General features: G+C 34.7%; 2 protein-coding genes across 2 annotated transcripts; both read right to left on the bottom strand.

Annotated features, from left to right (window-relative positions):
• Positions 1-7162: 7162 nt before the first annotated feature.
• Positions 7163-8953, bottom strand: LOC110895450 (3-ketoacyl-CoA synthase 6). Its single transcript, XM_022142767.2, has 2 exons — positions 7353-8953; positions 7163-7296 (listed from the first exon to the last, which is right to left on the bottom strand). Exon 1 carries the CDS (start codon positions 8853-8855, stop codon positions 7368-7370), a length of 1488 nt encoding a protein of 495 aa, XP_021998459.1. The 5' UTR covers positions 8856-8953; the 3' UTR covers positions 7163-7296; positions 7353-7367.
• A 2951-nt stretch (positions 8954-11904) lies between these two features.
• LOC110896912 (brefeldin A-inhibited guanine nucleotide-exchange protein 3-like) lies at positions 11905-13084 on the bottom strand. Its single transcript, XM_022143940.2, has 2 exons — positions 12661-13084; positions 11905-12566 (listed from the first exon to the last, which is right to left on the bottom strand). Exons 1-2 carry the CDS (start codon positions 12819-12821, stop codon positions 12260-12262), a joined length of 468 nt encoding a protein of 155 aa, XP_021999632.1. The 5' UTR covers positions 12822-13084; the 3' UTR covers positions 11905-12259.
• Positions 13085-14364: the final 1280 nt, after the last annotated feature.

The raw sequence follows: 14364 nt of genomic DNA, 5'->3' as shown, positions 1-14364 counted from the left end.
TATAAACCATAGTTTTGGCGGTTAATTTTAGCGGGTAACTGCACCGGCAGTTGAGTTTGAATATTAACCCGCTTATCACCTTAATTACATGACCTATCATCCGAATGTATCATAACTACTTATAAGAACGAATACATATTAACATAACTGAAGTTTAATCATAATAATTATAATAATAATAATACTTCTAACACACCGCCCTTAAACTTTAGTTATGTTAGAAGCTTGTTGCATGACACTTCGAATTGCATCTTCTACAGTTTTCTTCATGTGGTTGAAGTTGAATCGCTTTCTCTTCTTGTGCAAGTTCCAGTCATCTTCCCATCCACTTCCTGTAAAGAGTGCATATTGATTTGAACCAGCATCTTCATGAACATCACCTGCACTTTTCATCCTCCTATGGCAGCTTTGAGAGGGACCTGCTTCATCATTCACAACTTCCTTATCCTGTACCTTCTCTTGCACCGATTTAAGCTTGTAGTAATACTCCAAAACGTCAAGATACATGGCATATATTATCCGCATGTAATCTCCATCTTGGTAGTCAAATCCTAGGTCTTTCGCTATAATCGGCCATGTGTTGTCAGTGGTGACATCACGGTACCCGTCGTCTCTTGCTACCAGTATGAATAAACTTAACAGATCAATCTTCCTTTGATTCCGAGAGTAGGGAGGGACTGGTCTTGATGTTATTCCCATGTATTCATTCAGGAACCATCGAACCATTTCTTCAAATTTCTTTTGAAGATCAACCTTTTACTTGAATACATACTCTCGGCCACCAAGCATGTTTATCAATGCTTTGCAATCTGCAAATTCTTGGAATTCTAAAGCTCTTAACATCAGCCGATTCCAATCATTATCATCTTCACTCGAAACATTTAAGGTTACGAAGTAAGAATTCAGATAAGCATCCTTGAATTCCTCATCAACAGTGCCCAGATCTTGCAGCCTGCGCTTCTCATTTAAACCCAACTCTTCTTCTTTCGTTAACCCACTCACTTCATTTATTGAGTTCACAACTGGAGATGAAAACATGGGATATGACGTATCGCTGGACTTTCTGACCGTAAAACCTTGAAGTGTTAATTGATCAAGGCTAAGAACATTCCGGTCAATTTCCGGTGAACAGAAAACACTTTGTATACTAAGTGTTTCATTTCCTGTTTTCATTTCCACCGATCCTACCCCTCTTATAAACAGAAAATTATTCATACCAGATCTTGTTTCTACACCCATCATATGTTTCATCCTTTTGAAAACATTAAGATTACCCGTAAAATGATGATTGAACGTCGGATTAACGTACTAGATGTCTGCCCATTGTCCACCCTCAGTGCCGGTGACAATCATTTCATTCTGGCAATGCACATCTTCTTCCTGTCTTCTAATCCCGGCGTTGATGGCCTGCTTTAACAGTTGTGTCGCTTCAACATTCTCTTTGGCCTTGCAATTGTAGTTTGGTGACCCGGTAAGTGACAATAATAACAAAGTCTTATACGAGGGATTCGCTTGCCTTTTTCATTTTTCTCGTTGGTGCAATGTTGACACGGAAGAGTGGTTGAGTTTTGTTTGATTTCTGATCGATTCCCTGAAGTGGCTCTGATCCACTTTGTTGGACAACCGATTCACTTGTAGCGGAAGGTTTAGAACAATTTACAGACATGATTATGTGATGTAATTGTGCAGAGAATGAAACAATGCAAGATATGCAGTGTGAACGAAAGTATTAAGTGGACAATTTCGGTGTAATGAAACTGTCTTGATAACCGGTAAGATTTGCCGGTAATCAACTATATAAACCATAGTTTTGGCGGTTAATTTTAGCGGGTAACTGCACCCAGGGGCGGACCTAGGTTATGAGTAGGGTGGGCGGCCGCACCCCTTGAAAAAAATATTTTATGTGTAATTTTTAAGCAAAAATCTTGATCGCCCCCCTTAAAAATTTGTAATCGCACCCCTTAAGCTTGGACCTAAAAATTTGAAAGAAAAAAAAAGGAAAACAAGTGTTCGCCGGAAAAAAATAATGTGCAGAAGTGGGTACTCTGTTTGTGCAAATGGAGAAGAAAGGAAAAACTCAAGAAGTTGATGGTTTTGTATTATTGTGGTTTTTCACATGGACCCACTCTTTGCGTCAGTACTCAGTAAAAAATATCTTACACCAAAATTAGTAGAATTATTCATTTGCACTTGTATTTTAAACTTTTTCAAGTATCTATATTTTGTTTACAATTTTTAATTTTAATTTAACTTAATAATTGTGTATGAGGTTTGCTTTATTTTTATTTGTTTAGCATTTGAGAGGATTGAAAGTAACGTGAAAATACATAAAAGAACGTTTTACAAGTTTTAAAATGATGTTTTACAAAAATTTCAAGATATGTTACCTTATTAGTTTTAATTTTAATTACCAACTAAGATATTGAATTATATTGTATAGTTTCTTTTACTATTGAGTAGTTAAGATGGATTAGAAACATTGTATATTTGAAGACTTATGAGTTATAAGTTATAATTGAGTCCAATCACCGATGATTATGTGAAATCGATATTAAATACTTAAATTTAAAGTGAATATGTGATATTGAGATATGTTATTGACTTGAATGAGAATCATGGTAAGAATTTATGTTTCTGATCCGACCCGAACAGAAAAATATTATATATAAATACACAGAAGACCTTTAGAAAATTTCTGCACCCCATGAAAAAAATTCTGAATCCGCCACTGACTGCACCGGCAGTTGAGTTTGAATATTAACCCGCTTATCACCTTAATTACATAACCTATCATCCGAATGTATCATAACTACTTATAAGACCATGTGTAGTGGTAGAGGGTTATAATGCCCCCACCATGGGGCATTATACGACACGTGGCGTCCTAGTCAGCAAGGGGGCATTATAGCAAAAGTGGCGTAGTGGGGCACTATGCCAATAACCCCCATTCAATCATTTCACAATCATTTCACAATTATTTTTTTTAATTTAAAACATAAAAAAAAACTTCATTAATTTAAAAAATAAAATTACATTACTTGAAATAAAAATAAAAAAAACTGAAAAAAAAAAACAGAAAATAAAAAAAAAATAAACTTAAAAAAAATAACATGATCTAGAGTCCATATTTTTCTCTAATTTTTTGGCGACGCATTTGCGCAAGGATCAACGTTGCGGGCATCCGATGTCGGAGTTGACGGGTCAACGAAGGATGATGTTTTTGACCTTTTAGCCCGACGTCTACTACTAGACGTCATTGGATTAACTACCGCCCACTTTGGACTTTTTCGTAGTAGCTCCCAACACTTATAGTACGTGAAAGGGCATTTTGTCCTCTCGTACTCCTCCAAACTCTTCGTTAAAACCCCCACGTCACCTTCACCGCTCGGCCGATTATCGTAGTTACGTTGGAAGACTTCTTGGAACCCATGACACTTGTTGTTGATGTCGGTCCATTTGCTAGAAATGGAATCTTTGTCCCGATGTTCGCCTTGACCCCACGTGCTAAAGAAGAGTGCACGAACCCTATCCCAAAAAACCGGACCCGTTTGAAAGTTTGCTTAAAAAAAAATAATAAGTTGTATGTTAAAAATTAAAGTAACAAAATAAGTAAAATAATATTTATATAAAAAAGAAATAGTTACCGGTCTCTTCGTCCTCCGAAATGTCGACAAACGCCCGAGTCAACGCGAATTCCTCTTCCTTCGTCCATTTAATGATATTTTTTGTACGCCGCGGTGCGTCCTTATCCTTCTTCTTATGCGACCTTTTGCCGCGTTTCGATGTTTCTTGCACCGGTTCGGGTTGCGTCTCCAGTACGACTTCCACATCAGGTTCGGCTTCGGGTTGTGACGGTTGAGACCCGCCGGCTTGACCATAGCCGAAAGTGGGAGGAACAAACGGAAGGACGCCACTCAAGTAAGCCGCGTAAGTTAAAAAGCTCGGGTCCATGTCTTGAAGGTTGTACCGGGTTTGCGGTTGGGTTGTGTTCGGGTTTGTGGGTCTTGCGGGGACACCAAAAGGAGGGCGGTATGGATGCATGATTGTATAAAAATTAGAAGAAAGTGGGTTTTTTTTATAAAAATTAGAAGAAAGTGGGAGAGAAAGTGGTTTTTTTATAAAAAAAAGGTGTGAATGTGGGGTATATATTTATAGTGGGAATATTTTAAATTAAAAGAAAAAAATAAAGAAAGTTACCGTTTGACAACGGTCAAGTGGGGCCCCCTCCTTTTTTAAGCGTTATAATCAAAACGCCGGGGGGATTTTTTTTCGAAAATCACGCCCCAAAACGCCCCCTGTAATGGGGGGTTGGGCGTTATCGGGCGTTATTTAGCAATTTTTTTTTAAAAAAACGCCCCACTACGGGCGGTCTAAGAACGAATACATATTAACATAACTGAAGTTTAATAATAATAATAATAATAATAATAATAATAATAATAATAATAATAATAATAATAATAATAATAATAATAATAATAATAATAATAATAATACTTCTAACAGTTACATGTTAAAGAGATGATGAAGTATGCATACATCAGCTATCAAGTACCAAATTATTGCATTACGTCTTAAATAAACATACAAAAGTACTAACAGAAGAAATGCAGTGTATTTTAGAGGAAAGTTTAGGCTCGTGAGTCATGCCATATACAAAGACTGATGATAAGAGAGAAAATTCACCATATCCAAACTCACATAAGACATACACATTATTTATATTAAGACACAAGAGGTTTGGCACAAAATGTTTTTTTTATTTGCTTGAAAAGAAGAATATATGAGCCGTTAGGGATTTTGTAGATCAATTTGACATAAGGTCCAAAACAAAGCTAGAACCTTAGACTACGCAACCATAACCTGAGCTATAATTGCAAGTTCAATGATACAATTATATATATTAATTTTAGATTGTTAGGTCCCAGAATAGTGCATGAATCACAGTTTGAGACAATTTATGATTCCAAAAATGGCGTTGAATTAAAAATTCATTTGCTATGTCTTAAACATATATGATTCTTGTTTTCTTCCTTAAGAATGCAATTGGAGAAGCAGTGGCGAAATTTGAGATTTCCGACCGGGGGTTCGAAAACGTATATACCTAAAAAAAATTATAAAACCAGGGGGGTCGAAAACGTATATACCTAAAAATTCTATACGAAAACTACATACCAGACACTACTGAGCGAAAAGTTCGGGGGGTCGGGCGCCCCCCCCCCCTTCTGGCCCCTTCTATCATGCGCCCATGTGGAGAAGGAAAGAATCTGTCTGTGTATTTTATTTAGCAATAAAAGTGGGTTTTTATACAAGAGTATCGTAGTTATCAAAAGCGCTAGCTTTTGGCGCCTAGGCGGTTTATCTGAGCGATGCGCGTTTTATTCAATGAAAAATAGTTTCTCATAATATCTTTCTACTTGGGAGTTTATTATTTGAATTACAACCATAAATGTATGTTTTAACTTGAAATAATTCACAAGTATCAAAATCTAATCCTAAGGCTCCTCCAAACGTGAAGCCACTATTTCACAATCTAGTGCCGAGGCAGAATACCACAGAGTTGCAAACACAACTGCTGATACTAGTTGGGTCCGGATCCGGAATTTACTACTTGAGCTACATGTTCCAATAAAACAAGCAACTATTATTTATTATCATAAAGTGTCAGTAGATTATCTTTCTGCTAACCCTGTTCAGCAACAACAAACAAAACACGTTGAAATTGACATCCATGTTGTTTGTGAAAAGGTTCGAGTATATGACATTTGAGTGCTTCATATTCCGACAGACTGTCAGTATGCGTCTCTTTACTCGTTTTAGGTCTAGTATGTGCATTCGTCCGGTTACTGCTCACACTGCTAAGGAGTGTTAGACGATAAATATGCAACTATATTTATTGTATTGATTGTCAACATATTTTGTTACTTCCTTCCTTGTTTATCTGTAAACTTTGTAACCATATGTCCATATGTACCGTACCCCGTATTATTGATGTTATTATTTATCAAAATCTTTTGAGGGTTTTCAATAATAACTGATAATGAATTTTAATGTTCAATATAGAGTTGCAATATGTAATAGGAGCTTGTATGGGTCACAATGGGTGATAGTTTGTTGTAGTAGGTTATAACCGGTCTTCTATGACTTTTCAATTATTGGTTAATGGTTATCTTTGTTGTGGGGTATAGTGGGTCATACTAAATACATCCTGGGAAAACATATTAGTAAATTGGAAAAAGGTAAATAATGATAAGTTTTTGTGTTAAAAACGAGTTCTATAAATCAATATCTATTACCGGTATTCAGAATTTTTGCCAATCGATTAGCACAAGCCAAGTTCTATTACTTAATTTTGAAGAGTCATTTAATTGTTTTGAACAACAATTTAATCCACTACTAATTCCACCGTCACAGAACTCGAACCCTTGACATCATAGGAAGATACATCATTTTACACAGCATAATATCTCCGTGCTTATTACCTTACATGCAGCTAGTGGTTCTAGATTTATTTACTAGTTGTTGGGATGTTTTTTTAATTTTGGTAAACTGTTGCTTGACTTAATAATCAATTTGGATATTATATATATCCATAAGAGTTTTCAGGTTTTTGGAAAGTTTCATGTGTTAACACATGAAACATACATTGATAACTACCACCATATCTATCTAGTATATCTACGTATTTTCAAAGAAGTAAAAACTAACTACAAAAAGATGGCGTCCAATCATCCTATCTCTCACCCGTCACTAAAAGAGTAAAAGTCGTATCTGTATTAAATACATATTAATAGAAAGTGTTTTTTTTTTATTAAAAGTTATTGTAAGTTAGTCTTTATGACAATTAATACGATAATAAAAGGGAAAAAAATCCTTTTTTTTTTTTTTATAATTCAACTAAGTTGTAACCTAAGATTGCTCTTTAGTGAATTAGTTAATGATCAATAATCAGCATATAAAGTTAGTACATTTTATTTATAATCACGTATCAAACGAAAAAAAAAAATAAAGATACACAACATATATAAACGTTTACATTATATAAGATATCAAATATTGTTTTACAGTTTCAGAATTTTCTAATTCTGTGGTAATATACTAAAGTAAAAGAAAAAAAAAAGTAAAAATTATACAGACTATTGTAAAATGTGTTTTATTACTGTAAAACAATATCATATATACTAATTTTTTTTTTTTTTTTTTGTAAATATGATATTTTACAAGTTTAGAGCAAATATATAAACCTTATTCAGAGCTTCACGACGGTAATTTCAAATACCAGACTAAACTTGTAAAATATCATATATACTATTTTTGTTTTGTAAATATGATATTTTACAAGTTTAGAGCAAATATATAAACCTTATTCACAGCTTCACGACCTCGGGGATGTGCACCGGGTACCGATCAATGCAATCCTCCCACGGACCACTGGTCGGACAAATATTTCGATTACACTTCCACACCGCGCTGTTACACTTGAAACCACTTCCGAAGGCAATTTGCCAGATCCTATCCCCTTTCTTCATCCTTCCTTTCGATTCGATGTAGTTCAACTCGTACCACAACGACGAGGACGATGTGTTACCAAACCTATGCAACGTCATTCGCGATGCTTCGACGTGCTCTGCGGACAACTGGAGGTTCTTCTGCAACTCGTCTATCACCGCCCGCCCTCCTGCGTGTATGCAGAAATGCTCGAACGCTAACTTAAAGTCAGGAATGTAGGGTTTCCACTTTGGATTGAAGATTTTCCGACCGATGAGAGTCAAAAGGAAAAGGAGCTGCTCCGACGCTGGTAACACTAACGGACCGATTGTTGTGATGTTCGATTTGAGAGCTTCCGCTGCAATCGCCATGAGATCCTTGGACAAATTGATGCCAACGAGTCCTTGCGAATCTTCTTGTTCATATACACATTTATATGCCCTGTCGTCCGAACCTTTGTGTGTTCGGACGACATGGACCAATTTGTACTTGGCGCGGCTCTTTTCGCGTCGCTTGTTCGACAGCAAAATTGCAGCCGCGCCCATCCTGAACAAACAGTTGGGAAGGAGCATAGCTCGCTCGTTCCCTTTATAATAGTTCGGAGTAATAATCTCCGTACTAACCACCAACGCGTTCGCATTCGGAACAACTTGAAGCAAATCTCGAGCTAAATCGATAGAGATTATTCCGGCACTACACCCCATACCCGACAAATTAAAACTCTTGATATTACTCCTTAACTTGTACTTGTTCACCACCATCGCCGACAAGGACGGCGTTGGGGAGAACAAGCTACAATTAACTATAAGAACATCAATATCCTTGGGTTTCAAACCTGTTTTCGCAAACAGGTCATCGATGGCGGAAAATATCACAAGTTCCGCCTCGCCCCTCGCCGATTCCATAGTAGGATTCGGCGGGATGTAATGAATCGCGGGGGGCAAACTCGTCTCTTCACCTAATCCAGAACGTTCTAGAATTCTCATTTGGAACTCCACACTTTTAGGGTTATCCTTGAGGATCAACCTAGAGTGCTCCATGAAGGTTGAAAACGGGACACGGCACGTGACCGGAGCCTTGTAGCACGTGTAATCCACAAGGTAAACTGACCGTGGTTTTGACATGAAGTATATTGTTGACATGAAAACGATGATAAACACAGAACATAGCATTTGAACAACGTCGACTTGGATCGACTTGACGGTCGTGATTAGCTCGTCTGGTCCACGACGAACCAGATGACTGATGACCGTGGCGATAACGGGGACGAGTAAGAATGTGAGGAAACGGTTAACCAGGTACTGGTACCCGAGTTTGACATACTTGAGCTTAACAGAAGAGGTGACATCCGGTGAGTTTTGTGGCATTTTGAGAGATATAAATTTAAATCTGAAATTACAAAATAAAACAATGGTTGATAACTTGATATGATATGATGAAGGTTGAGGGTTGGATGCCTGGAGATTTAAAGGCGAGACAGTGAATGAAGTTATGAAGACAGATGAGAAGATATAAATGAGGGGTCATCTTCAACATCGTTGGCCAACGGCCCCTGGTTATTGGTGTGACATCTTTTAATAAAAGTAGTATAAGACATCTATAAGCTTTTAATAGTAATGCTTATAATAGTTTGTAAGAATAGCAATAACAAACGATAAAAATTATTGTGATAATACATTTTGGAAAAGTAATTGTTAAAACTACGAATAATGTCAACAATAATAATACGTATAAAATAATTGTTATGTTATATTTGAAATAGTAATTAGGTTATAGGACGTACGGAAAATAATTATTAACCATTAAAGACTGTTGTAATTCATGAGCTAATAAGAAACGAGAAAAGGGCATTGGTGATAAACACCGTTTGATGAAAACGTTCATGAATTTAAGACTTATATATCAAATTATTAAGTTGATGAGTTTAATAAGACCATCTCATCTCACCATTTGCAACTAGTGGTTCATGATTCTGAGTATGTGCGTTCAAAATGGGTGGCAACTAGTGGTTCATGATTTTGAGCTGTAAATGAACATAATGTAATTCATAAACTGTTGGATGGGAAGTTCTTTTGTATTAAATGATTGAACACGAACAAGAACTTTCGTTCGTTTAGTTAAGTGAACGAACATGAGTAAAGGTCGTGTTCGTTCATTTATGTTCGTGAACTTAACGTTCGGTAACGTGTTCGCTTTTGTTCATCCGTTTATGTACGATAGTTCATTAGGGTTTTAAATTTTTATATCTTAATTAAATACTTCAAAATTTTCACTAATAAAATGTTTAATAATTAATATTAAGTGTATTGATATAACATACATTTTAATATGTGTTCGTATGTATTCATTATGTTCATAAACGTTTGTTTGTGCTCATAAACATTCATTTATGTACATTTGTTTTCATGAACGTTTGTTAATATCGTTTGTGTTCGTTACCTAAAATTAACGAACAAAACAAATGAACATGAACACGTTCATTTCCTTAAAAAACGAACACACACAAGAAATTTCGTTCAATAAGCGGTCACAAATAGTTCGTATTTGTTTTCTAAACAACGGAGCACGATCAAGATTCTATTCGTACACTCAATTCATTGCAGCCCTAAGTGCGCTCGAAAGGTGGTCAATATGTGTTTAAATTTTAATTCAAATAACCAATGGGGTGGTGGTTCATTGGCAAAGACAAAACATTTAAACACCTTGGGAGAGTGAGGTTTCAGGTTTAAGTCCCATAGACAATAAGGAATAGAAGAAATTTGCCGTTCAAAAAAAAAAGTTTTTAATTCAAATAATTAATCACCCATTTTAACAATCGTCCATCATACGTTTTTGGGGATTGAGTTATTCTATAAAGGAGTATAAAAATAAGAATTGTAAGAAGACACTATAGAGTAATAAGTGTCCCAAAAGAAATCAAGTGAAAATGACAATTTTGTCAAAGAGAATAAAAATATGATGCACATGCAAGTCACATGCTATTTCCCCACTAATTTTTAAACGTCCATAACTTTTTATACGTCATTTGTTTTAAAAAAAATCATACCATAAAATCGAGCGTCTTTTTATCTTTAATATGAGTACCATATTGTTATATTTAGAAAAAAAAATCGAAAACCCAGTTGCGTATTACACAATAGACATAACGTAAAACACAATGAGAAAACCCAGTTACGTATTACACAATGGACATAACATAAAACACAATGAGTATCAAACTAAAAATACAATGGAAAGTAGACTAACAACATAATCGATGACAACAGATAAAAGACACAATGGACATAACGTAAAACACAATGACTATTAAACTAGAAACACAATGGAAAGTAGACGAAAAACACAATCGATGACAACAGATAAAAGACACAATGGACATAACGTAAACCACAATGAGTATCAAACTAAAAACACAATGGAAAGTAGACTAAAAACACAATTGATGACGACTGATAAAAGACACCATAAGTGAGATCAAATAATAGACACGATGAACAACAAACTAAAACACAATAACTATCAAACTAAAAACACAATGGAAAGTAGACTAAAAACACAATTGATGACAACAGATAAAAGACACAATAAGTGAGATCAAATAAAAGACACAATGAACAACAAACTAAAACACAATAGACAACATACTAATATACAATGAACAACAGATTAAAACACAATGGATAGTAGAATAAGCACAATGACCAGAACCTATAACACAATATATAGAGTCCCAAATATAACACAATCTTTATTATGTCATAAATTATGTTATAATAAGTTTTGATAAAACACAGTGCCCTGAACCCAAATTAACATTGTGTTATAAGTTTGGATAATAACACAATGTATAGAAGTCCTAGTAAAAACGTAATAAACAAAACCCAATTAAAAGACCCAGTGATCTGAACCTTTAACACAATGCAAAACAAAACCCAGTAAAAATGAAATTTTTTATTTTATTTTTATATAGCAATATCATACTCATATTAAAGATAAAAAAAAACGCTTGTTATTATGGTGAACTTTGTTTTTAAAAAAAATGCCGTATGAAAAAAGTTATGGACATTTTAAATTGATGTGCGGAATTGACATGTGCCCTGCATGTGGATTGTGGAGACAGAAAGTAAATAAATGTAGGATTCCTTTTATACCCTTCCATTATCCTCTCTTCTTTAAAACTAATCTCAACCGTTCAAATCCTAGATTAATAGACCAAAATCCTTCTTACCATTCTTATTTATTTTTTCTTTGTATTTTATTCTAATCCACGTTTTTGGTTTAAAATCCATATTGACAAGTGTTTGTGGGTATTAATTAATATGTGTTTAAGTTTTTAATTCAAATAATTAATCACGGTTAAAAAAGTGGTAAAAAAGAAAAACAATTCAGTGGATATTACATACCCATTTGTCCATCTTTGCCAAAACCTACATGAATAGAGTTTATGTGCCCACACCACTATCATCTTAACCATTAATTATGAGTAAATTACAAGTTTTGTCCTTTATGTTTACATCAAATTTCAGGCGCTATCCTTTACGCCAAAAGCTGACAGGCAGTGTCCTTTACCTTTCAAAATCTTGCACGTTTTGTCCTTTAGACCAAACCTGGTTAGAAATCTCAGTTAAAATATGTCATGTGCAAGGCACATGAGGGTAAAATGGTCATTCCCTCTCAAGTCATTTAATTCTCCATTATATCCCACACCTACCCCTCAATTCAAACCAAAATCATCTCTTCAATTCATCTAGCAATCAAATTAGGGGTTTCTTCATCCCTCATCTGCCATAGAATCAGATTGAGAATCCGAGCCCTCAACAAGCTCATGCTCATTTGAACTTCCATTTTCTATTGGTGGATTTCCAATTTCGGGAATATTATCTGTCAACTCAGGTTTCTTTGTAGAATGCGGATCGGGAATGCGTAACTGTTTATTCATCCAATCTCCCATTGATTTCAAAACCGCAATTAAACACTTCATAGCTTCAAGTTTCATGGTAATATCTTGAGGTGGCAAAAGTGTAGTTGCAACTCCAGGTGGGACCCCTTGGGCAGTCTTAATAAGCCCATTGACCATTCTGTTAAAAGATTAGAGCATGGTCAACAGTCAACACTATAGTTTTCAAGGTGATCCATATAATGATATAAATGTCAATGTGTTAGTTACCATACCTTTCGAGAATGTTAGATGAATAGACATCACAACCATAGTTGGCAAATATATCAACTAAAACCTGTGAATCAACACATAATCTTTCGAGAAACCGCAGTACTATAATCTTTTGCTGAAAATTAGGTTGAGCGACATTCTCGAGAACTCTGAGAACAATCATCGGAAAGAATACTCCGATTTCTGTCTTCAAGCCAGCTCAAAATCTCGACAACAAGCTAATGAAAATTGAGCAAGAGAGTTAAAATACAATTATAAGGGTTGATGCGCCCAATGGCACCTAAAAACCTGCACCACAATGAAAATAAAAACTTGATCCCTCTAGTGAAGTTTGAGGGCTTTGGAGGATGAAGAAACCCCTAATTTGATTGTCAGATGAATTGAAGAGATGATTTTAGTCTGAATTGAGGGGTTGGTGTGGGATATAAATGGAGAATTAAATGACTTGAGAGGGAATGACCATTTTACCCTCATGTGCCTTGCACATGACATATTTTAACTGAGATTTCTAACCAGGTTTGGCCTAAAGGACAAAACGTGCAAGATTTTGAAATGTTAAGGACACCGCCTGTCAACTTTTGGCCTAAAGGACAACGCCTGGAATTTGATGTAAACATAAAGGACAAAACTTGTAATTTACTCATTAATTATTCTTATCAATGCTCCGGAATTCTCCTCACACTTTTTAGGATATTACGATTTTTTTGCATAATGAGATTTTAGAGTAAAGTACACAGATAATTTATATTGTTTTGTTGAAATTCCTCTCAATTCTGTGTTTAAGAAATTATCACATTTTTCATCCCTTATATTAGGATGTTAAACTTTTTTGTCATGTGGGTGCAAATTCACGATTTTACTCTTTCACTACGAATAAAAGAAACAAACTTAAAAAGTAAATAAAACAAAAATAAAATTATAAAGAAACACCCAACAAGACCAAACCAGCTTTCATCTTCATTTTTGCAGGTAATTACCTCAACCCACGACCACCGGCTACGACCACATCCATCTGTCTTTTTCATCTTACCCATATTATGATGGTTTTCTCGAAACTGAATCATTTTTATTATGAAAACATATAAAAATGTGTATCAGAGAAAAAGGTATTATATGATTTCACTTTCTAGTTAGATCGATTATTTTTCATTTTTTTTGTTTCTCGTAAAAAGTTTCTTAGGCATGTGTATCGGATAATTATAGTGAAAACCGCGAGAAGTGAATTATGCATTGTTACCTGTTAATTTAAATGTGATAAGAATTATGAAACCGACTCTCTCACTTTCCAACTGCTTATCATTTTTGTTTATGATATACAATATATACACGTGCATACCTCATACATATGAAATATGAAATAAAAAGACACTGTAGTAAGAATTTCTATGGCCCTAATCTAGTTTTATCTTTACGTTTATGATATATATATACACATGCATACATAGATACATACATATGAAATATCAAATAAAAAGACACTTTTTTAGAAAGTGTGTTAAGAATTTCTATGGCCCTAGTCTAGTTTTATCTTTATGTTTATGATATATATACACACGCATACATAGATACATACATATGAAATATCAAATAAAAGGACACTTTTTTAGAAAATATAGTAAGAATTTCTATGGCCCTAGTCTAGTTTTATCTTTATGTTTATTATATATATATATATATATATATATATATATATATATATATATATA

Source organism: Helianthus annuus, chromosome 12 (assembly GCF_002127325.2).
Source record: "Helianthus annuus cultivar XRQ/B chromosome 12, HanXRQr2.0-SUNRISE, whole genome shotgun sequence".
Taxonomy (NCBI): domain Eukaryota; kingdom Viridiplantae; phylum Streptophyta; class Magnoliopsida; order Asterales; family Asteraceae; genus Helianthus; species Helianthus annuus.
The sequence above is the reverse complement of the archived record's forward strand: the minus strand, read 5'-3'. Positions and strand labels throughout refer to the sequence as shown.